General features: G+C 40.9%; 1 protein-coding gene across 7 annotated transcripts in view; it reads right to left on the reverse strand.

Annotated features, from left to right (window-relative positions):
• Positions 1-2,220: 2,220 nt before the first annotated feature.
• The window catches only part of kdm4c (lysine (K)-specific demethylase 4C), a 30,152-nt gene continuing 15,962 nt past the window's right edge, over positions 2,221-16,410 (reverse strand). For 2 of the 7 annotated variants that reach the window (XM_084363942.1, XM_084363941.1), the window contains exons 14-22: positions 16,088-16,331; positions 14,251-14,327; positions 13,624-13,679; positions 13,381-13,489; positions 7,540-7,734; positions 6,902-7,072; positions 4,992-5,111; positions 3,445-3,537; positions 2,221-3,304 (exon numbers count right to left, since the gene is read on the reverse strand). In XM_084363942.1, coding sequence (XP_084220068.1) covers positions 3,137-3,304; positions 3,445-3,537; positions 4,992-5,111; positions 6,902-7,072; positions 7,540-7,734; positions 13,381-13,489; positions 13,624-13,679; positions 14,251-14,327; positions 16,088-16,331 — 1,233 coding nt within the window. In that variant the 3' untranslated portion in view covers positions 2,221-3,136. Of the gene's footprint in view, positions 3,305-3,444; positions 3,538-4,610; positions 4,794-4,991; positions 5,112-6,901; positions 7,073-7,539; positions 7,735-13,380; positions 13,490-13,623; positions 13,680-14,250; positions 14,328-16,087; positions 16,332-16,410 lie in introns of those variants that run through there. The other 5 variants (XM_084363943.1, XM_084363944.1, XM_084363946.1 and 2 more) reach the window with 5 other exon arrangements.

Here is a 16,410-nt window from a genome sequence, read left to right on the forward strand (position 1 = left end):
TGCATCAAAATCTACAGGGTGGAATCAAACCTCCAGCCTCAACTTCAGTACGTGGGGCACATCAGGTGAGCAATCTACCAGCTTTATTGAATATAAAGTCTTGGTCATACAACCTTGCGATGACAAAGATTTTGAATTGACGACTTTCGGATGTTTTCTGCTCAGTGTTTTTTTTCCGTTTGAAAACAAGTCCCCTTCTACTTCAGTTGTTTAGGATTCTGCAACACAGTTTTGCTGTGAAGCTCCAGAAATGTTTTGTGAACTTTGAAACTTTCAACATCAACATGAGGGTGAGTAGATGATGACTGAATTCTCATTTTTGGGTAAATTTTATCTCTAAGTTTTCACCAATTCATTGAGTCATACCATCATGTAGCTACTCTTTCTAGCTGGACCTTTTCCTCTTTGCTGATAGGTGATATAATAGTTGCTGGTTTGTGCACAACGAAAGGAGAAGTGGAGCAAAATGTTACATTCAAAAGGCAAATTTTGCCAGGAGCAATGGGGGGAAAAACAGCTTTACTCAGCCAAGTTATCTTCAACCTGTTTATTGGAATAGGCCTCCAGTGGGCAGCCTTGAAGATTTCCCCAAGTCAGAGAGACATGCTTAAATTAATTGTCATGCATTGGTGCACCACCAAAAGACCAGAAAATAATGCAGGGTGGCATGCTTGTACAGTATGACCATGCTCGCATATACTACATGAAAGTTGTGGAGTTGCCTCAAGTTTTTAATTTGCCACTTTCATCATGGATGACTTTTCTTCTGTCTTTGGCTTCAGTAACAAAGAAACACATCTGAGGCAGGCTGTGGCGGTTTCCATGGGAGTACAAAGCTTTTTGAAGCCTTGCCAAGGCCACTTATGGTACCTCTTGGTTTTTCACTTCCCGTTCTGCCAGGCTCCTCCTCAGGACCTACTTGGAAGACATGAGCTGAGTCTGCTGGGAACACTGTGCTCCGTATACCTCAGACTGTCACCTGAAATGCCGGTCAGGAAGTTCAACGTTAAAGTTATTAAACACCGTCTGTACAATAAGGCACATTCTCTAACCTTGGCATTGTCTCTTTAAGAGTTCAACAGTTATTGATTCTATAGTCGTTCATTCAAACCTTGACACCGCATCGATGTTGTCTTTAAAACCACAACAGACCTGATTTTTTAGTTTTACTAGGAAAGGAGCTATTACAGTATATCTTCACTCTCTCTTAACAGGATCTGATATCTGCAAGATCATTGAAATGCAATTTTTCTACAAGATCATTAAACATAATCAGAGGTGGGAAGTAACAAATACAAATACTTTGTTACTGGTTTTGTGCTTTTTTTGTACTCTGAAAACTTTTTACTTTTTCTCCCTACATTTAAAACACACATCTGGACTTTCTACTCCTTACATTTGCAGAACAGGCTCATTACATTAGTTTTAATGTATTTGCGGGGAATTGTCAATTGTTTATATTTTGCATCATTGCACGCCACCTTCCCAACATCACAAGACCGATTTCAACCTGTCACGGCAGACATGGCAAGATGAAACTACGAGACTTGAATGGGGACAATAGCGTAATAAAGGCGTATAGTGACAAAGGTAGGAACATGGATGAAACTGAACCAGGCAACGTTGCCACAGAGCAGATTGTGAAAAGACAGATGTTCTCCACCCATTGCCTTATTCAAGTGAACTGTTTGAAGGTGTTGGCTCCAAGAAGTAATACTTTGAGCACATTTCAGAGCCTGTACTTACTTTCTTTTACTTGAGTAAAGAAGTTGAATCAGTACTCCTACTTGTACTTGAGTAAATAATGGGTACTTTTACCATCTCTGAATATCACAGTGTAGTGTATGTTTTACTTAACGCACCAATCAAATGTGATTTTAGCCAAATTCTTGTTCCAGTTTTCATTTTTGGCATTATAAGTCCAGTGCGTAGGATTTAGTGACCTCTAGAAATGACACTGCAACTAATTGAACACCTTGCTCTCCCTCTCCAGATATAAAAGGCTCATTCTAAAGGATCTGAAACAATGGTTCTCAGTTTCTGTGTTTATATAATAAAGAAAACATAATGAATATTATATTCAATAATTGCCTTAATCTCCCTAAATCCTACACACTGGGACTTTAAATGTTTATCACTCAAATTCAACATATTCTAGAGTCACATTAACGATGTCATATCATTCTTACTAATTAAAGTTTAAAAAAAAAAAAAACTCCATTTAATAAAAAAAACATAGGTAATTTTTTATTGTTTTCCTTACAGCAGTTAGCAATAGTTTAACTATAGCAAGCCAAAAATAAATACAAATTTTAAATAATTTCAACAATGTGTTTCATTCAACAGAGCAACAGTAGCATTTCACGTTAATTGGGACACAGAAATCCAACACACACAGACGCGGCTTCCGGTCTGAATCTTTCACCTAAAGAAGTGATTGACATGATCAATTCTTTTCTCTTTTTTATTCAGAAGTGATTAAACAACTTATCGTTGCCCATAAGCATTAAAATGCAGAGAGGAAGCCATTGTAGTGTGATTGGACTCAGCCCAGCAGAAGCAGTTAGGAGACGATGTTTAACATGCGGGGAGAAACAGTAAGACATGAGCAAAATACTACAAGCAAAAGTGCATAAATATTCAAAATCAAAACTGGAAATAACAGGTGCCCAAAAAGCTACCGCAGGCTATTTAGAAAAATCTCACCTGTGAATTTTTCATGTACAAAGAAAAAAGTTTGTTTATTTCAAAAAGGGTGATGTGACAAATGTCAGTCACTTTTATTTTCCCTGACGGATGTGAAAGCACGAGGCAGCTGAGGCAAAGACGCCCTCTGTTAACCCTTTCTATAGAGTCCAGCTGTCCATTCAGAACTCTTCTCCAGCCTGTCGCAACATCCAATCACCAATCACTGATCTATGTACAAGCACACGCAAGTTAACATCCATCTAAGCCCAGATCACCGGTTCCCTTACATCCTCTGATCCGATCACAGGGAAGGCGAGTGGTTAAGATGGAAGTAGATCCAATAACTTACACACAAACATACTCATACATTCACTCACACAAACAACCTCCCCTCTACATCCACTGTTAACTCAGTGCATTCATTTGTCATTGATCCTTCTCCATGACTTCATTTCCCTTTGTGGCTGCGTTGCTCCCATGTGCTTTTGGCAGTTGTACGGAGGCCTGGCAGGGCCACATAGTCTTTCTGGAAGCGTGAGTTGGGTGTCCTCTGCCGTTTCCTCTCCCCCTGCGTGGTGAAGAAGGCGTCCTGGAAACGCATGCTCGAGGCCGTGGACTAGAAGGAGACATGAGAAAACGCCAATGAGTAAATAAGAAAACGTCCGAGGTGGCACAAGAATGTTTTACTTTCATGCCATTAAAGTATCAAACTTATGGTTTCAAGTTTATGTGTTTCCCAGTAAGTCTAATACTTACAAGTCTACGTTTCACCTTTTTGGGCAGGTCTTCATCTAACGTATAGACGTCTTCTCTTTTAGCCAGCACCTGAGACCCGTCTTCAAACTCCACCTGAGATTACATGAAAAGATTCAGCAGTTGTAAATAAAATGCCTGCATTTACACATTTATCCAATTTATTAAATATATGCTTTTTTTTTGTACACATGCGTACACAAACTTTAAGGTGCAATAGGCAAGAATTGGCGACACTGAATTCATACTGGTGCCAGCAAATCACCAGAGTACCCGCTAACTGTATTCTTTTTATGCATCCATGACCGTAGCTACCGTTAGCTTGTTAGCTCACTTAGCCATACTACCAGGGGAGTCTTGGTGTTTACACAGGAGCTTGAGACCGCTAGGAGAAAGTTTTCATGGCCAAGGCTAGCTGGTTAGCGTGCGAGCTTCAGTAGATATCTCTTCAACACAATACATAGATGTCTTTGACCTAACGTCAAACCTGTTGTTTCTTCACGTTATGTTGATAATTTGGGCTAATTTTTCAATGTTTTAAACTCAAATTCTTACATACTGCAGCTGTTAATGGTATTATTTCTGGGTGGTACTTTTCAAAATCTTACATTCAAGCCTATATTTTGTTTGCAATTAATTATTTGCAAATTATCTATTATAAAGTACAAACTGAGTCTCTATTAGGATAACTAAACATGATTTTAAACAGCTAGTGCATTACCATACAGGTTTACACAGCATTTGGATTTGTTTTCATACTTTCCTTACTACGTAACGCACATCAGCCAATTTGTCAATTAATTGATTAAAACGCCATTTTCATGTTGCTTTTGCTCTTGAAAACGAATATTTTCTTTTTTAAATTTTTTTTTATGTAGATCTTGAAATAAAACACTGCCCTAAACTATTTCGTGCCTTAATACACCTTGACAATGAAAAGTTCTTGTTCAGCCTTTTTCTAAAATCGGACCCATCTTAAACCGAGTGTGTGCGTCACAGATGCATTTGTGCATAACTAATGGTTGACGCCCAGCTCAACTAAATAAAGCTTTAAGTGGAAACCGCATGACTCTAAGCCTAGTGAATATTTCAGTGAGTTTGAATAATGCAGATTGTCACCTCCTTCTCATCCTCCTCTTCTCGCTCTTGCCATCTCTCTTTTTCTCTACCCATCTGGCTCCACTCTGTGTGAATAGCTTTTGCTTCCTATGTATCCATCTCTTCATCCTCCCATCATCTTCCATCTCATCTCCACTCCCCCTCTTTAGTCGCCAAGACTTTCAGCACCTCCCTCAATCTCTGTCTCAAGTGTCCTTTCTTTTTCTCGCCCTCCATACATAGACCTGGGGATTCTGACAACGTCAGAGAAGTCACGATAATTCTGACGTTGAGGGAGTTCAGCAAGTTTACTGTGGTCTCGCTTTGACCAATGAGTTAATTCAACATTCACAGGAAGAGGATTAAATCTGCAAAACTGGGTCATACGTCTCTCATGATTATGTATGTCTATAGCACAGTGTGTGTGTGTGTGTGTGTGTGTGTGTGTGTACCTGGTACATGTAGGAGACATTAGAGCCCAGGTATTTGGCACCGTAGAACAGCCCATCAGGCCATTTCACTTGAACAGCTTCCCCGACTTCAGGAGGACCCAAGTTCACACAATCTCTGCTCTGAAAATACAAGAGAATAATGGTTGGTCTGCGTAAATGCCTGAGTATGTTTCAAAATGTTCTCAAACAGAAAAGTCATTCAAAGTGAGTGGTTTGAAGTTGAATAGAGCCTTTTTTAGTTTTACGAGGTTAATGTCATGGTTGGACTTGATTCAGACTTAGCCTTGCTGCTGAAAACACAAGATTGCCTTCCAAATGATTTGACTGAGCTGTGAGCAAACTTGGTATGTACTTCTGCTGGGAACGATCCAAACCCACCATCATTTCAACATCTTATTTTTCACACTATGTGTTGGTAACGTATGTGGGAAGACAATCAAATCAAGCACATTCCTCAATGTTTTATGAGCAGCCTCCCACAGTCTTTATTAAATTAGGTTTTTATTTCATTTTTTAAATTTATTTTATTTGAGTATTTGCCAGCCCTGAGAAAGAAAAATACGTACTTGGATTTTATAATTTCTAATATATACATGAATTTCTATCTATTTATATATCTTAATTATTACTTTGGTGCAGTGCACAATATCACAATAGTTTAACAGATAGAAACAATTCAATGTATTTGTTTTCTTTTTTACGAATCGGAGGCAGTTAGGTCATCAGGTTTCGTGTCTTTGCCTCGGACAGATGACTTCTCACGGCTGTTTTGATTTTTTTCTGAACCTGTGCTCTTCTTCCACACTATATAATGGAATTGCCAGCGGCACTTCAGCCAGAGTTTTGAAGTGAAGGAGGAAATCCTGCAGCATGCACTCCTGCACTGGCAGCGTAGCTGTGACTACATGCAAGTGTGAATCACTAACTTAACAGTAAATCGCTCTCAGTGTTCTCATGTGTCAAAATGACCGACAGCCTTCAGATTGTCCATCATTGTTAAAAAAAACAATCAGCCAATCACTGAAATTATTTGGTTAGTGCGACCTCTGGTGTACAATATGCTTTATATCTAAATAAGACAAGGTTAATTAAGGCAGAGAGTATTAATTGTGTTTGTGGTTTTCAGCCACAGCTACTGTACTTCTCTTTAACAGGGTTGAGAACACTGAATGAGACTTCCATCCATTATCATAATCACTTGACCAAAAACTCATGAATTTGGCTTTGACCCGTCATGCCAGTGATTGTTTGCTGCTACCATGACAACTCAGCAGTCTTACGATATTCTACTTTGAAGTGGAGACAACTGTATAGTTTTTGTCATCCTCACAGTAGCAACTACCAACAACAAAGGAGTTTATTTATTCATTTAGTCTATAATGGAGACATGAAAGCAGATAGAGAAAGTGCCAGGCTGCCAGCCAGACTGGATCAACAGTCAGCCTTAATTTTCCCAGGAGATTTCGTGCCCGGCAGCAGACACAACAGCACAGTGAAAGCGAAGTTTATAGGGCACCGAACTAAACAGCGGATGGTTTCATTATTCTATAGCCATTACATTGTGCAATCAACATTTACTTCATAATAAAACGTTAAAGCGAGAAAACTTGTCTAAATTCTAGTTAAATTTGACAAGCCTTTTCAGAAGTCGCTGTTACAGTTTAACTGCAGAATATTGGAAATTATTCAAAACTACTCCTGAGCTCATTGGTTTTACAGATACACACCTTACACCAAGTTATTAACACAAGCTTATAAGTAATCCCTCATGCAATGACCATTTGAGAACCAATAATATCCCTTGAAAAGTGGAAGCTGCTTTCAAAACAAGGAGGATTTAATATCTGACATGACCTCATACAACTGGGACGTGACCTCTTGAGCATGTCAGTAATTCAACATATTCTCACCACTATATCCTCGGGGTAGGTATCGTTGGAGAACGAGCCATCATCAAACATGACCTCGTAGAACATCTGGGAGCTGATCTCGGTGACCTTTGAGCTGTAGTAGCGCAGGTTCTTGTGTTTGGAGATCACCGTCTGGCCCAGTGAGATGGACGCTTGGCACGCTCGCTGCTTCTAGTACACACAGAGAGCACAGGGCAGCAATTAGGCTGCTGTAAGACAATATATAGAGAATCATTTTAAACTAAAAACGTCTGATACGAGTCATCACTCAAGCACAGTTCGTTTAAGCTGCATTTTAAAAAACTTTTTCCTCACATCAAGTGGCATCCAGCCATGCAGATAGTTTTGATTTGTCCAGATGTTGAGTTTCTCTTTATTTCTGCCACAACTTCTTTCAACTGAAGTAAAAAAGCCACTATTTGCATGGATAGATGCCACCAAGGGGAAGTGAGAAAATCTTTTCAAAATAAATTCCATCAAAATGCCATCTTAAATCCTACACTTAGTCCCCATAGCACCTTTCCTCTACTTACATTATTTGACCAACATTTACAGACCCACTGCAAATGCAGTGTATGAAAGTAACACCAATCATTAGTTGTCTACAATTATCCCTATTAATCAGTCCTTTAACTTACAGCTGACGAACTCCGTGACTGGTGTCTATGGCAGGTGATTGACACCACATACGGCCAATCATCAGGCTCCATGGTCACACCGGCAGCATGAGCACAGGTCACGTGAAAGGAGGTGGGACAGCGGCCGCATGAGCACTGGATGCAAGCGCCTGCCTGCCGCTTCCCCGCGCAACGCTTACGACAATAGATGCACCTCTGTAAACACACAGACCAGAACAAACCGTCAACACGAAACACTGACATGAGCCAGATGGGTCCAATTTCTTTTTAAGACAAGGCTGGCTTTATCTTGTAGTTCTTTTAAAAAAGGTCAAGCCAGCACTCAGCACCAAGTCCAGTCTTTTGCACTGAAGACATAAATCTTTAAAAACAGGCCACAATGTTTTTTTTTTATGTGAAATCACTTGATAACAACAGCACAGTCAGTCCTCTTCACATGTGAACCACTTCATTGTCACAATGTGATTATCGAACACAAACAAACTATGGGGTGTTTTTACATTTAGATAAGAGAAAGGGGGGGGATACATTAAAAAGGTAAGTAAAACATATTTCAAATGAAAACAAATAATGATAGTATTAATAATAAAAAGGGAAATGGAAAATGTCAACAAAAGAGACATTTCAGGGAAATATGTTTTCCACTTCTCTCAAATTTCCTCAAAATTAGTTTTCTGAAGCCTCGAAGAAAACGTGATTCCTTCCATTACAAAGATTTCATTAATGATATCATACCAGTCTTCTATTGATGGGCTCTCTGGCCATTTCCTTGTAATTGTTTTTCTAGCCGCTACACTCTGTATTCCAAATAGGCATTTAGTTTTATTGTTTGTTGATGCTGAGCATAGCAGCCCAAAAGGCTGTACATCCCAATTAAATGTAATCTGGTCCCAGACATAGTCACTAATTCTGTATAAATCTTGAGCCAAACAGTAATTACATAAGGACAGGCGCAAAACAAGTTGATGCTATTCCTCCAGCAGTTAGGAGAGCCTGAGTGGTGAGACTTCTGAACAAGGGTGATAAAGTATAGACGGAGAGGCTTCCAGCTAAAAATGTAAAAATTCACAATACTTTGTCCAGATTTCCTCTGGGACGCAACTGTTAGTTTCCCCATTTTTGCGTCATGTATATATGGCGGGATTGAAATAAAATCGACAGTGCCCATGTTCAACCTAATGAAGGAACATTTTGACATGAGATTAGTCAAGAATGAGAAACATAAAGGGAATATCGCCAGCCTTATCCTTTAAGACTACAAACACTTTTGCATTAGAAAGTGAAGTGATATGTTGATGTGCTGATTGACTAGTAACAGGCAGCGGTGTGTATTTCAAGTTTATAAATTGTCTGACAAACCGAGATAACAGGCAGTCCACGTTGGCGGCTTCCAATAAATATTTCTGATAAATTTGATAAAGATAAGAACGGATTATTAAATCTGTTTTTAACATAGCCAATGAGGTAAAGCACAAATGATGTAAAATGTTAAAGGACGCACACACAGTATGCAGGCATACAGAATAGATTAACAATTTGGCCACCACTAGGGTGTTAAACTTAATGTATGAAAACAGCAAACATCAACAAATAAGCACAAGATCATCCGTCACATATTTTCCTTCTTTCCCATCTTTCCTGTCACTTTCAATTGCAAACTATATTAAAGCAACTGTCATTGAGCGTCTTTATTGCATTAAAGGAGCCCTGACCTTGTTCAGTGTATTCAGTGTAGCCTTTGGAACAGAATGAAAAGAAAAGAGAGTCATTTAAACTCTGCATTTCCACTTGAAAGAGTCTGAATATGGGAAAACGGCAGTGAATTACAGACAAAAGCACACTAAGTGAATCATCGCTCAGTTGAGCCATGAACCTCAAACATCACTTTAAAGCCATCATGCGCTCCAAATAAACATATCTGTGAGATCTCCTCAATGTTATTGGAAACGGTGGTGTAAACAAAACATAGGTACGAGAGGATAAAATGCGGAGAAGGAGAGAGATCCCAGTTGTAATAGTCAACATAAACATGCTATTTCACCGCTACAATACCAGGAAACCCTCAAATAATCGTTCAGATGACATCATTCAAGTTTTCCACAACAAACCAGTGCTGCAATGTCTGTGTTGTGGTATTTTTTCCCCCCCGTTTGAGGTCTGCGATCAGTACACAACTGCACAATTGAGGACGTAATACATATACACAGAGTTCTCCACACAAACATTGCCACGCATCCATGCACAAGCGCACTCGCACCTACATTTTTAAGACTATTCCTCGGTTTTCTGCACCAAACAGCCCATCAAGTCCATTTCCTCCACTGTGGCATCTCCCCTCTCCTCCCCTCCCACAAATCCCCAGCTCTTCCACTAAAGGGAAAGAATGACAACATCCTCCCATTATAACCCTACCCGCTCCCCGTTCCTCTCTCAACCCTTTCGCATGCCTCCCATCTCACTCCATTTCCTCCACTCTCCTCCTAATAAAACACCCATCTACGCTCTCCTCTTTTCGCTTCGCTTCCCTGCCTGTCTTCGCGCTGCGTTTCTAACATCTCTTTGAAGGTAATTTATTCATTAATCTAATTCCTAGGAATCCATACTGGAGTATCCATACATGTTGACAGATAATATGCCTATATATAGATAAACTCCGCAGAGAATATGCATCGGCGGTAAGTGAGCTCAATTGGGAATTAGCTGATTGGGAAATGAATTCCAGCCTATATAAAGAGTCTGACGACATGTAAACTGTTATATTACCATCTTATCATATCCGTGGAAGAACATGGTGTGTCAAAACAGCACAGAAATGGATCTTACGATGATTTAGTTCTCCGTTGCATATCATGAGGAATATTCATCGCCCTGGGAAGTATAACGCAGTATTTGATAGGTGAATGAGAAGGTGATGCTGTGCAAATTAAAACTTTTATAGTCACGCTAAGCCTCTCATATAAATGCCCTTTGTTCATTTCTTTGCAAAATCAATAGCTGATCTAATTAGTTAACCTAGACAGCTTTAATTAAATTTAACCTCTACAGCAGGCCTGGCCTCGCCATTACAATTATCAGCTTAGCCTGCTTAATTCAGATATCAGTTGAGGATCAGGAGCTATTGTGTATGAAGAGACTCTCAGAGAAGTCCTCTTTTCTTCTGGCGAGGTAACCCGAAAGGCAATGTGAACGCTTAATTTAAAAAGAGGGTGATGAAATCCCGCAACTTTATCCCCCTTTTTTTTTTTAATTAACGCAGCCTCTGCTGCTTCACAGCTTCTCCATTTCTAAATTGAGGGACTTTTACTCAGCGCTTTTCTCGGTGACTAACTTGGCCTACATTTCATAAAGCCTTTTCCCATACCTCCTCAATTATGGACAGCGGCGTGCTGATGAACTGGCCTGGCCTGTCTCGTCCACCTATTGAGGCCAGCATGACAAGATTCTGACTGACATGCCTCATGCGTGTAGGGGAAGGTGTGTGTGTCTAAACTAGTATTACTATACATTTGTTTGTGGAAAAAAAAAATATTTGTGTAGTGGAAATATGTCTATATGTGTCTGCTTGTGTGCGAGTTTGTGTGCGAGTTTGTGTGAGCGAGCCTAACCCACTTTTCCCCGTGTCTGTGCCTTCTCCGGGGTGTATTTGGGTGCCTGTGTTGAGCCATGCGTTAAGAACATTCCCACAGTAAATTATGAATGTGTGTGTGTGCGCGCGCCTGTGTGCGTGTGTGTTGTGTGATAGTAAATTATGAATGTACTGGATGCTGCAGGGGCAACGGGTCCAGTGCAAGCTTGAAAACACGTGGCTTGCGGAGCGAACATACAAACGATGAAGTGGACAGAAGATAAAGGTTTCATGTCAAATGTCAATGAAGATAAGATCTGTGTCATCATAACACAATTTTTTTTTTCTTTTTTCCTTGCTTCAGCATGTGTGAGGGGCTTATTATTTATTCAAGCATGCTGTGCCGCTTTTCATATTTTACCTTAATTTAGAACTCAAAGAGGTTGTTTAAAGAGGCCCATCTGTTTTATCATCAACTGAAGCATGGTTTCATCCAAAAAAGCGCTTGTGTCAGCATGCTAATTAGTCAGAAATTGGCAGCAGAAAGTTAAGATTGTGTGTCTTCATGTAGTGTGAGTGAAATGACTGTGGTAATAGAGATATCTTCAGATCACATACGCCATCCAAAGGGAAGAAACTTTTAATACTTACACCTGATAATCAAAAAGTGCGTCTGTAAATCTGTAATCTGTGGTGTCAAGCAAAAACTGGCACCGTGACAAACCTAACATTATTTGACAGCCACAAGGAAGGAAGTACTGTTTCCTGACCTCAAAAAAATAATTTAGATCATTGCAAGATCTGAAACATTTTGGCCATCATTAGGGTCATGTCAGAGGCATTTCTTATGAGTGCCCCACCCTTTCCCGTCTGGACTACACATTTCATTTTGTTCAGATTTTGGCCCGTGGATATGGAGACCGACTTCGTGGTTTGTGCTTTTCATATCCAAATGAGCTTAATTTCAATGTGGTGTGAGTAGATATGAACCATATCCCTGTAAATACCCTGTGAGTAATGTCACTGTGTCCACAAAGTTAGAGTCAGTTCAGTCGTATCCCTTCAGCTATTTTCGGGTAGGCACTCATGTAGATGGTTTGGTTGGTTCCTTTATGGTGGAGTCAGACATTGGTGTTACAACTCTGAAGCCTCTATACACTCAGTTGCCAGTTTATTGAGAACGCCTAGCTCAATTCAGTTTGATAGTATTCCTTTATTCTGGGAGGTGTTTCTAACATTGATTAGAATTATTGTCTACTCCACTGTTATCAATAAGGGCTTGGATTTTATTATTACTTTAATGGCAGTATAGTCGTTAGTGAACCACATGTGATTTAATTACATTTTGCAGCAGCTTGCTGGTAGTTCAACTACATTCATACAGTATTTGCATAGTGATTCAAAAGACAAAGAAAAGACAGGAAATTGGAGAGAAGAGAGAGAACATGCATGACACGCAGCAAAGGGCCCAGGCCGGACTCGAACCCCAGGCCGCTGGCAACTGAGCTAATGGCTGCCCTTTTGCCATGTTTTTTATCAGATGATCAGATGATCAGACTGCTGATTCCATACATGAAGGGTTTTATGTCCCGTTGATCATTGAAAAGGAAATTATGGTTCTCTCCCTGTTCCTTTAGTATTGGCCTGATATAAATGCACAGGGCCATTGCTGAGATGGCTAACCTGAACCTGATGGCTTCATTTACATGCAGTACCTAACTAAACAAACACAATGTAAGCACTGAATGGACGGGCCGAATTCATCCCTGTGATCCATCTTGTGTTAGGATGTACCTCTCCAACACTTTGCTTTCTGCTGAGCTATCATGGGGCCTGCAGCGGAGAGCTAACTATAGTGGCAACATGTCAGGTCTGCTGAGACGCACTCCAGCTCTCTCATTAAGCAATCACACACACACACACACACACACACACACACACACAATAGATGCACATACACACACAGACAGACACACAACCACACATGTATAGCCCAACACTCGCACACAGACAGCCCAACGCACACAAACCCCCACTCCCACCCACTAGTGGTTAATTATCTAGCTTTGATTGCGGGCATGTTCGTCTCACATTGTTAATTAGAACTGTGAACACTTCATTAATTAGACCGAGCCGGTCCTCAAGGACCTGGGGAATTCCAGCACTGCATCTGTGTGTGTGTGTGTGTGTGTGTGTGTGTGTGTGTGTGTGTGTGTGTGTGTGTGTGTGTGTGTGTGTGTGTGTGTGTGTGTGTGTGTGTGTGTGTGTCTACTCACCAGTTTATATCGCTGCATGGGGATCCTACTGGTGTCAATGGGACTCCTCTTGGCTTCATCGCTGAACCTCGCCTCTGGCAGCGCTACTGCACACATCACATGGGCCCATCTATAAAGACACACACACACACACACAAATTAATACATTTTGATGCTTAAGATGCACAGACAATGAATTTCTCTGAGCTCTGGAGATCAGAGATGAGTATGCAGATATAATCACACAACAAAAGCCCGTCTCACTTGTCGTTTTGGGTTTTCTTCAGCGCTCCACCTCTGAGGTTACAGAGACAGCATTCCTGACAAAACATAAAGAGAGACAACAGAGTGAGAGAGAAAGAACACATTTTTCTTCCCTTCAGCAAAGTCCTTACACACGTTTACATATAACAACTTGATTGTGCGTGGCACTAGGACAAAGTTGTAGGAAATCTGCTGCATTGTTTCATAGTTGAAAAGGAGTCATCTTTATCTTAAATGTTTAACAAACTTCTGTCTTTGTATATCTTGTGACTTTTTCCTTATTTATTCTGTACACATGACAACTACTGCATGTCTGTTTCATGAGGTTTCTACCATTTTTTCATTGTTAAAGGTTTTTTGGGGGGAATTTTTGTTTTTCCTTATCTGAATCTAGGGTCTAATGTACAGATCGTAACGCTCCTTCAGGCGGGACGATACCACAAAGTAGCTGCAAAAAGCGAGATCTATGGGAAAGAAACAGTGAGGATTTTGGGAAATGCACCGCTGATTGAAGAACCATTAGCACTAGTAACAGCTCTAGCTCGGAGTCATTGATCTGGGTCGTCCTGCACGTATATGTAATATGCAAAAAAGTAGCTTTCACAAAAGGGAGAAAAATTGTCTTACTGCTGTAAAGCTTCCTTCCGTACAGCGATCACACGACCACTGTTCGCTGACATCATTTGCAGCGACACCGTAGCAACCTGAGGTAGAAAGTGATTTGATGAAAATTAGAGGCAAAGATACAACCCTGTAAAAGCATAAGTCAAAAGTACTACTAAACTGCTAGCCTGGTGGCATGGTGTCAACGAACCATTCACAGAAAACAGCAGACTTGACAGCAAATGGTAAGTCTATCATCAGTTACAGGGAATGAAGGAAATACCACGTCCACATAGTTTCCACAGATTTTTAACAGAAAGATGGTATTGTTCCGTGCAGAAATGTACAGTATTGCAGACCAAGTGGAAATGGAGAGCTCTATGGTGTGTGTGTGTGTGTGTGTGTGTGTGTGTGTGTGTGTGTGTGTGTGTGTGTGTGTGTGTGTGTGTGTGTGTGTGTGTGTGAAGCCGACAACACAGGAGTACGAGGAACACTAAATGCCTCTTTGTTTAGAAATGTCTGTGTGTTCATCTATGCATCGTAGAGCGACAGACAGACTTGCACTGATGTGACAGCAGGCTTTGACACTTGTGCTGCTGGACCTTTGTAACCCAGACGATGTGGCTGAGAGACACAGGAAAACCAACAGCAGTATTAAAAACAACAGCCACTTAGTGCAAATATTGTAATTTCATTCAGTTTTGGTCAGTGTCCTTGGTGTGGCAGAACAGCACAAATGTTTAGGAAAAAAATGCTGCTGGCCTCAAACAGAAAAACATTTTGAATTTGAAAGTAAGACAAATGTGCTTCTTTTCAAAGCTGACAGCTGGTTAAAATCCATGGGCTGGAGGTTTTAGACACATAAGCTGGTAGGGGGGTTTTATTTGTAAAAAAAACACTTAAAGTCTGTATATTTGTGCATGTCTCTGTTCTTTTCCCTCACTATCCATCACCAAACCAAACATAAAACCTAAGCTCAACTCTCCTTCCTTTCTCAAGTTCAAATAACAGAAGAGAGGGAAAGTAACATCAACTGTACTTATTGTCGGGTCTCAGAAACCAAACTTGTGGCTTTTTCATCAGTGTCAAATGACATACACTTCATCTGGTACTCCCACACACTCACACTAAGCAGTAGTAGTGTGTATGGTAGTTAAGCACACTCAGTACATATATAACACCTAGACCCTCCAGAGTAGAAAATGAGGCGGGATCAACACTAGTGGCAGGAGAGTGAGGGATTGAAACTGACTTAAGGAGAAGCAATGTCATTTTAAAGCTGTGGATTCGGGACGGTGCGCGAGACCTTCTGGAAGTGTGTGTAGGGGACTGTCTGAAAGCTTAAGATATTGGCAAAATGTGTACGGATTTGAAAAGAGATCTAGAGCTGTTAAAGTCTTTGAATGAGGGATTGAGATAAAGCACAGTGTCTGTATGTCCAGGGGAACAGAAAGGCTCTGGGGGGTTTTTAAGAGTCTGTGTGAGGGCTTGTTGCACTCGCTTGGGGCTTTTTGGACAGGAAGTATGTGTGGTGAAGACAGAGGATTCACCCTCATTCGGCTGACGAGGGAAATAAAATACAGCAAACCACAAAGAGAGAGAGGGGGGGGGGAGAAAGGGAAACAGAGAGGGGGTGGAACATTGTAACAGAGTGAGTCAAGGCTTAAACCCACTGACCCTCTTGGAATGACATCAGAGGGACAAGCACAACATGTCAAACAAACAATGTGGCTTGATGAGGTAGGTGGTAAACAGACGCTATGAGGTTTAGAAACTATACTCACAACACCAGTATTTCTACTTTGAGATGCACAACACTCTCCTCACATGAACACACTGCTCTTTCCCTGTGCGTACGTACTTGCATGGACTTGCAGGCAACAGCCCTGACAGTAGAGCAGAGGAGAGGTGCCATCTTCCTGCAGCAGAGGGTTCGTGGGAGTTGGGGGGCAGTTCTGCTCCCGGAAAGAAAAGCAGATCTCTGGGACCAGGGGCTTGGTTCTTCTCAGACCTATACAGGGACGTGTCAGGGCCTCCGTTGGAGAGGGAGGCTTGGAGGTGTCCGTGGCTACGAGAGTCGTGTTGTCCTCTGCTTTGTCTTCAGCCTGGAAAAAAAAAAGAATTGGAGTGATTTGTATTTTATCTGGAGGAAAACTACAGGAAACCGTAATAACGCAGATAAGC

Source organism: Pagrus pagrus (genome assembly GCF_965226575.1).
Source record: "Pagrus pagrus genome assembly, chromosome: 2".
NCBI lineage: Eukaryota > Metazoa > Chordata > Actinopteri > Spariformes > Sparidae > Pagrus > Pagrus pagrus.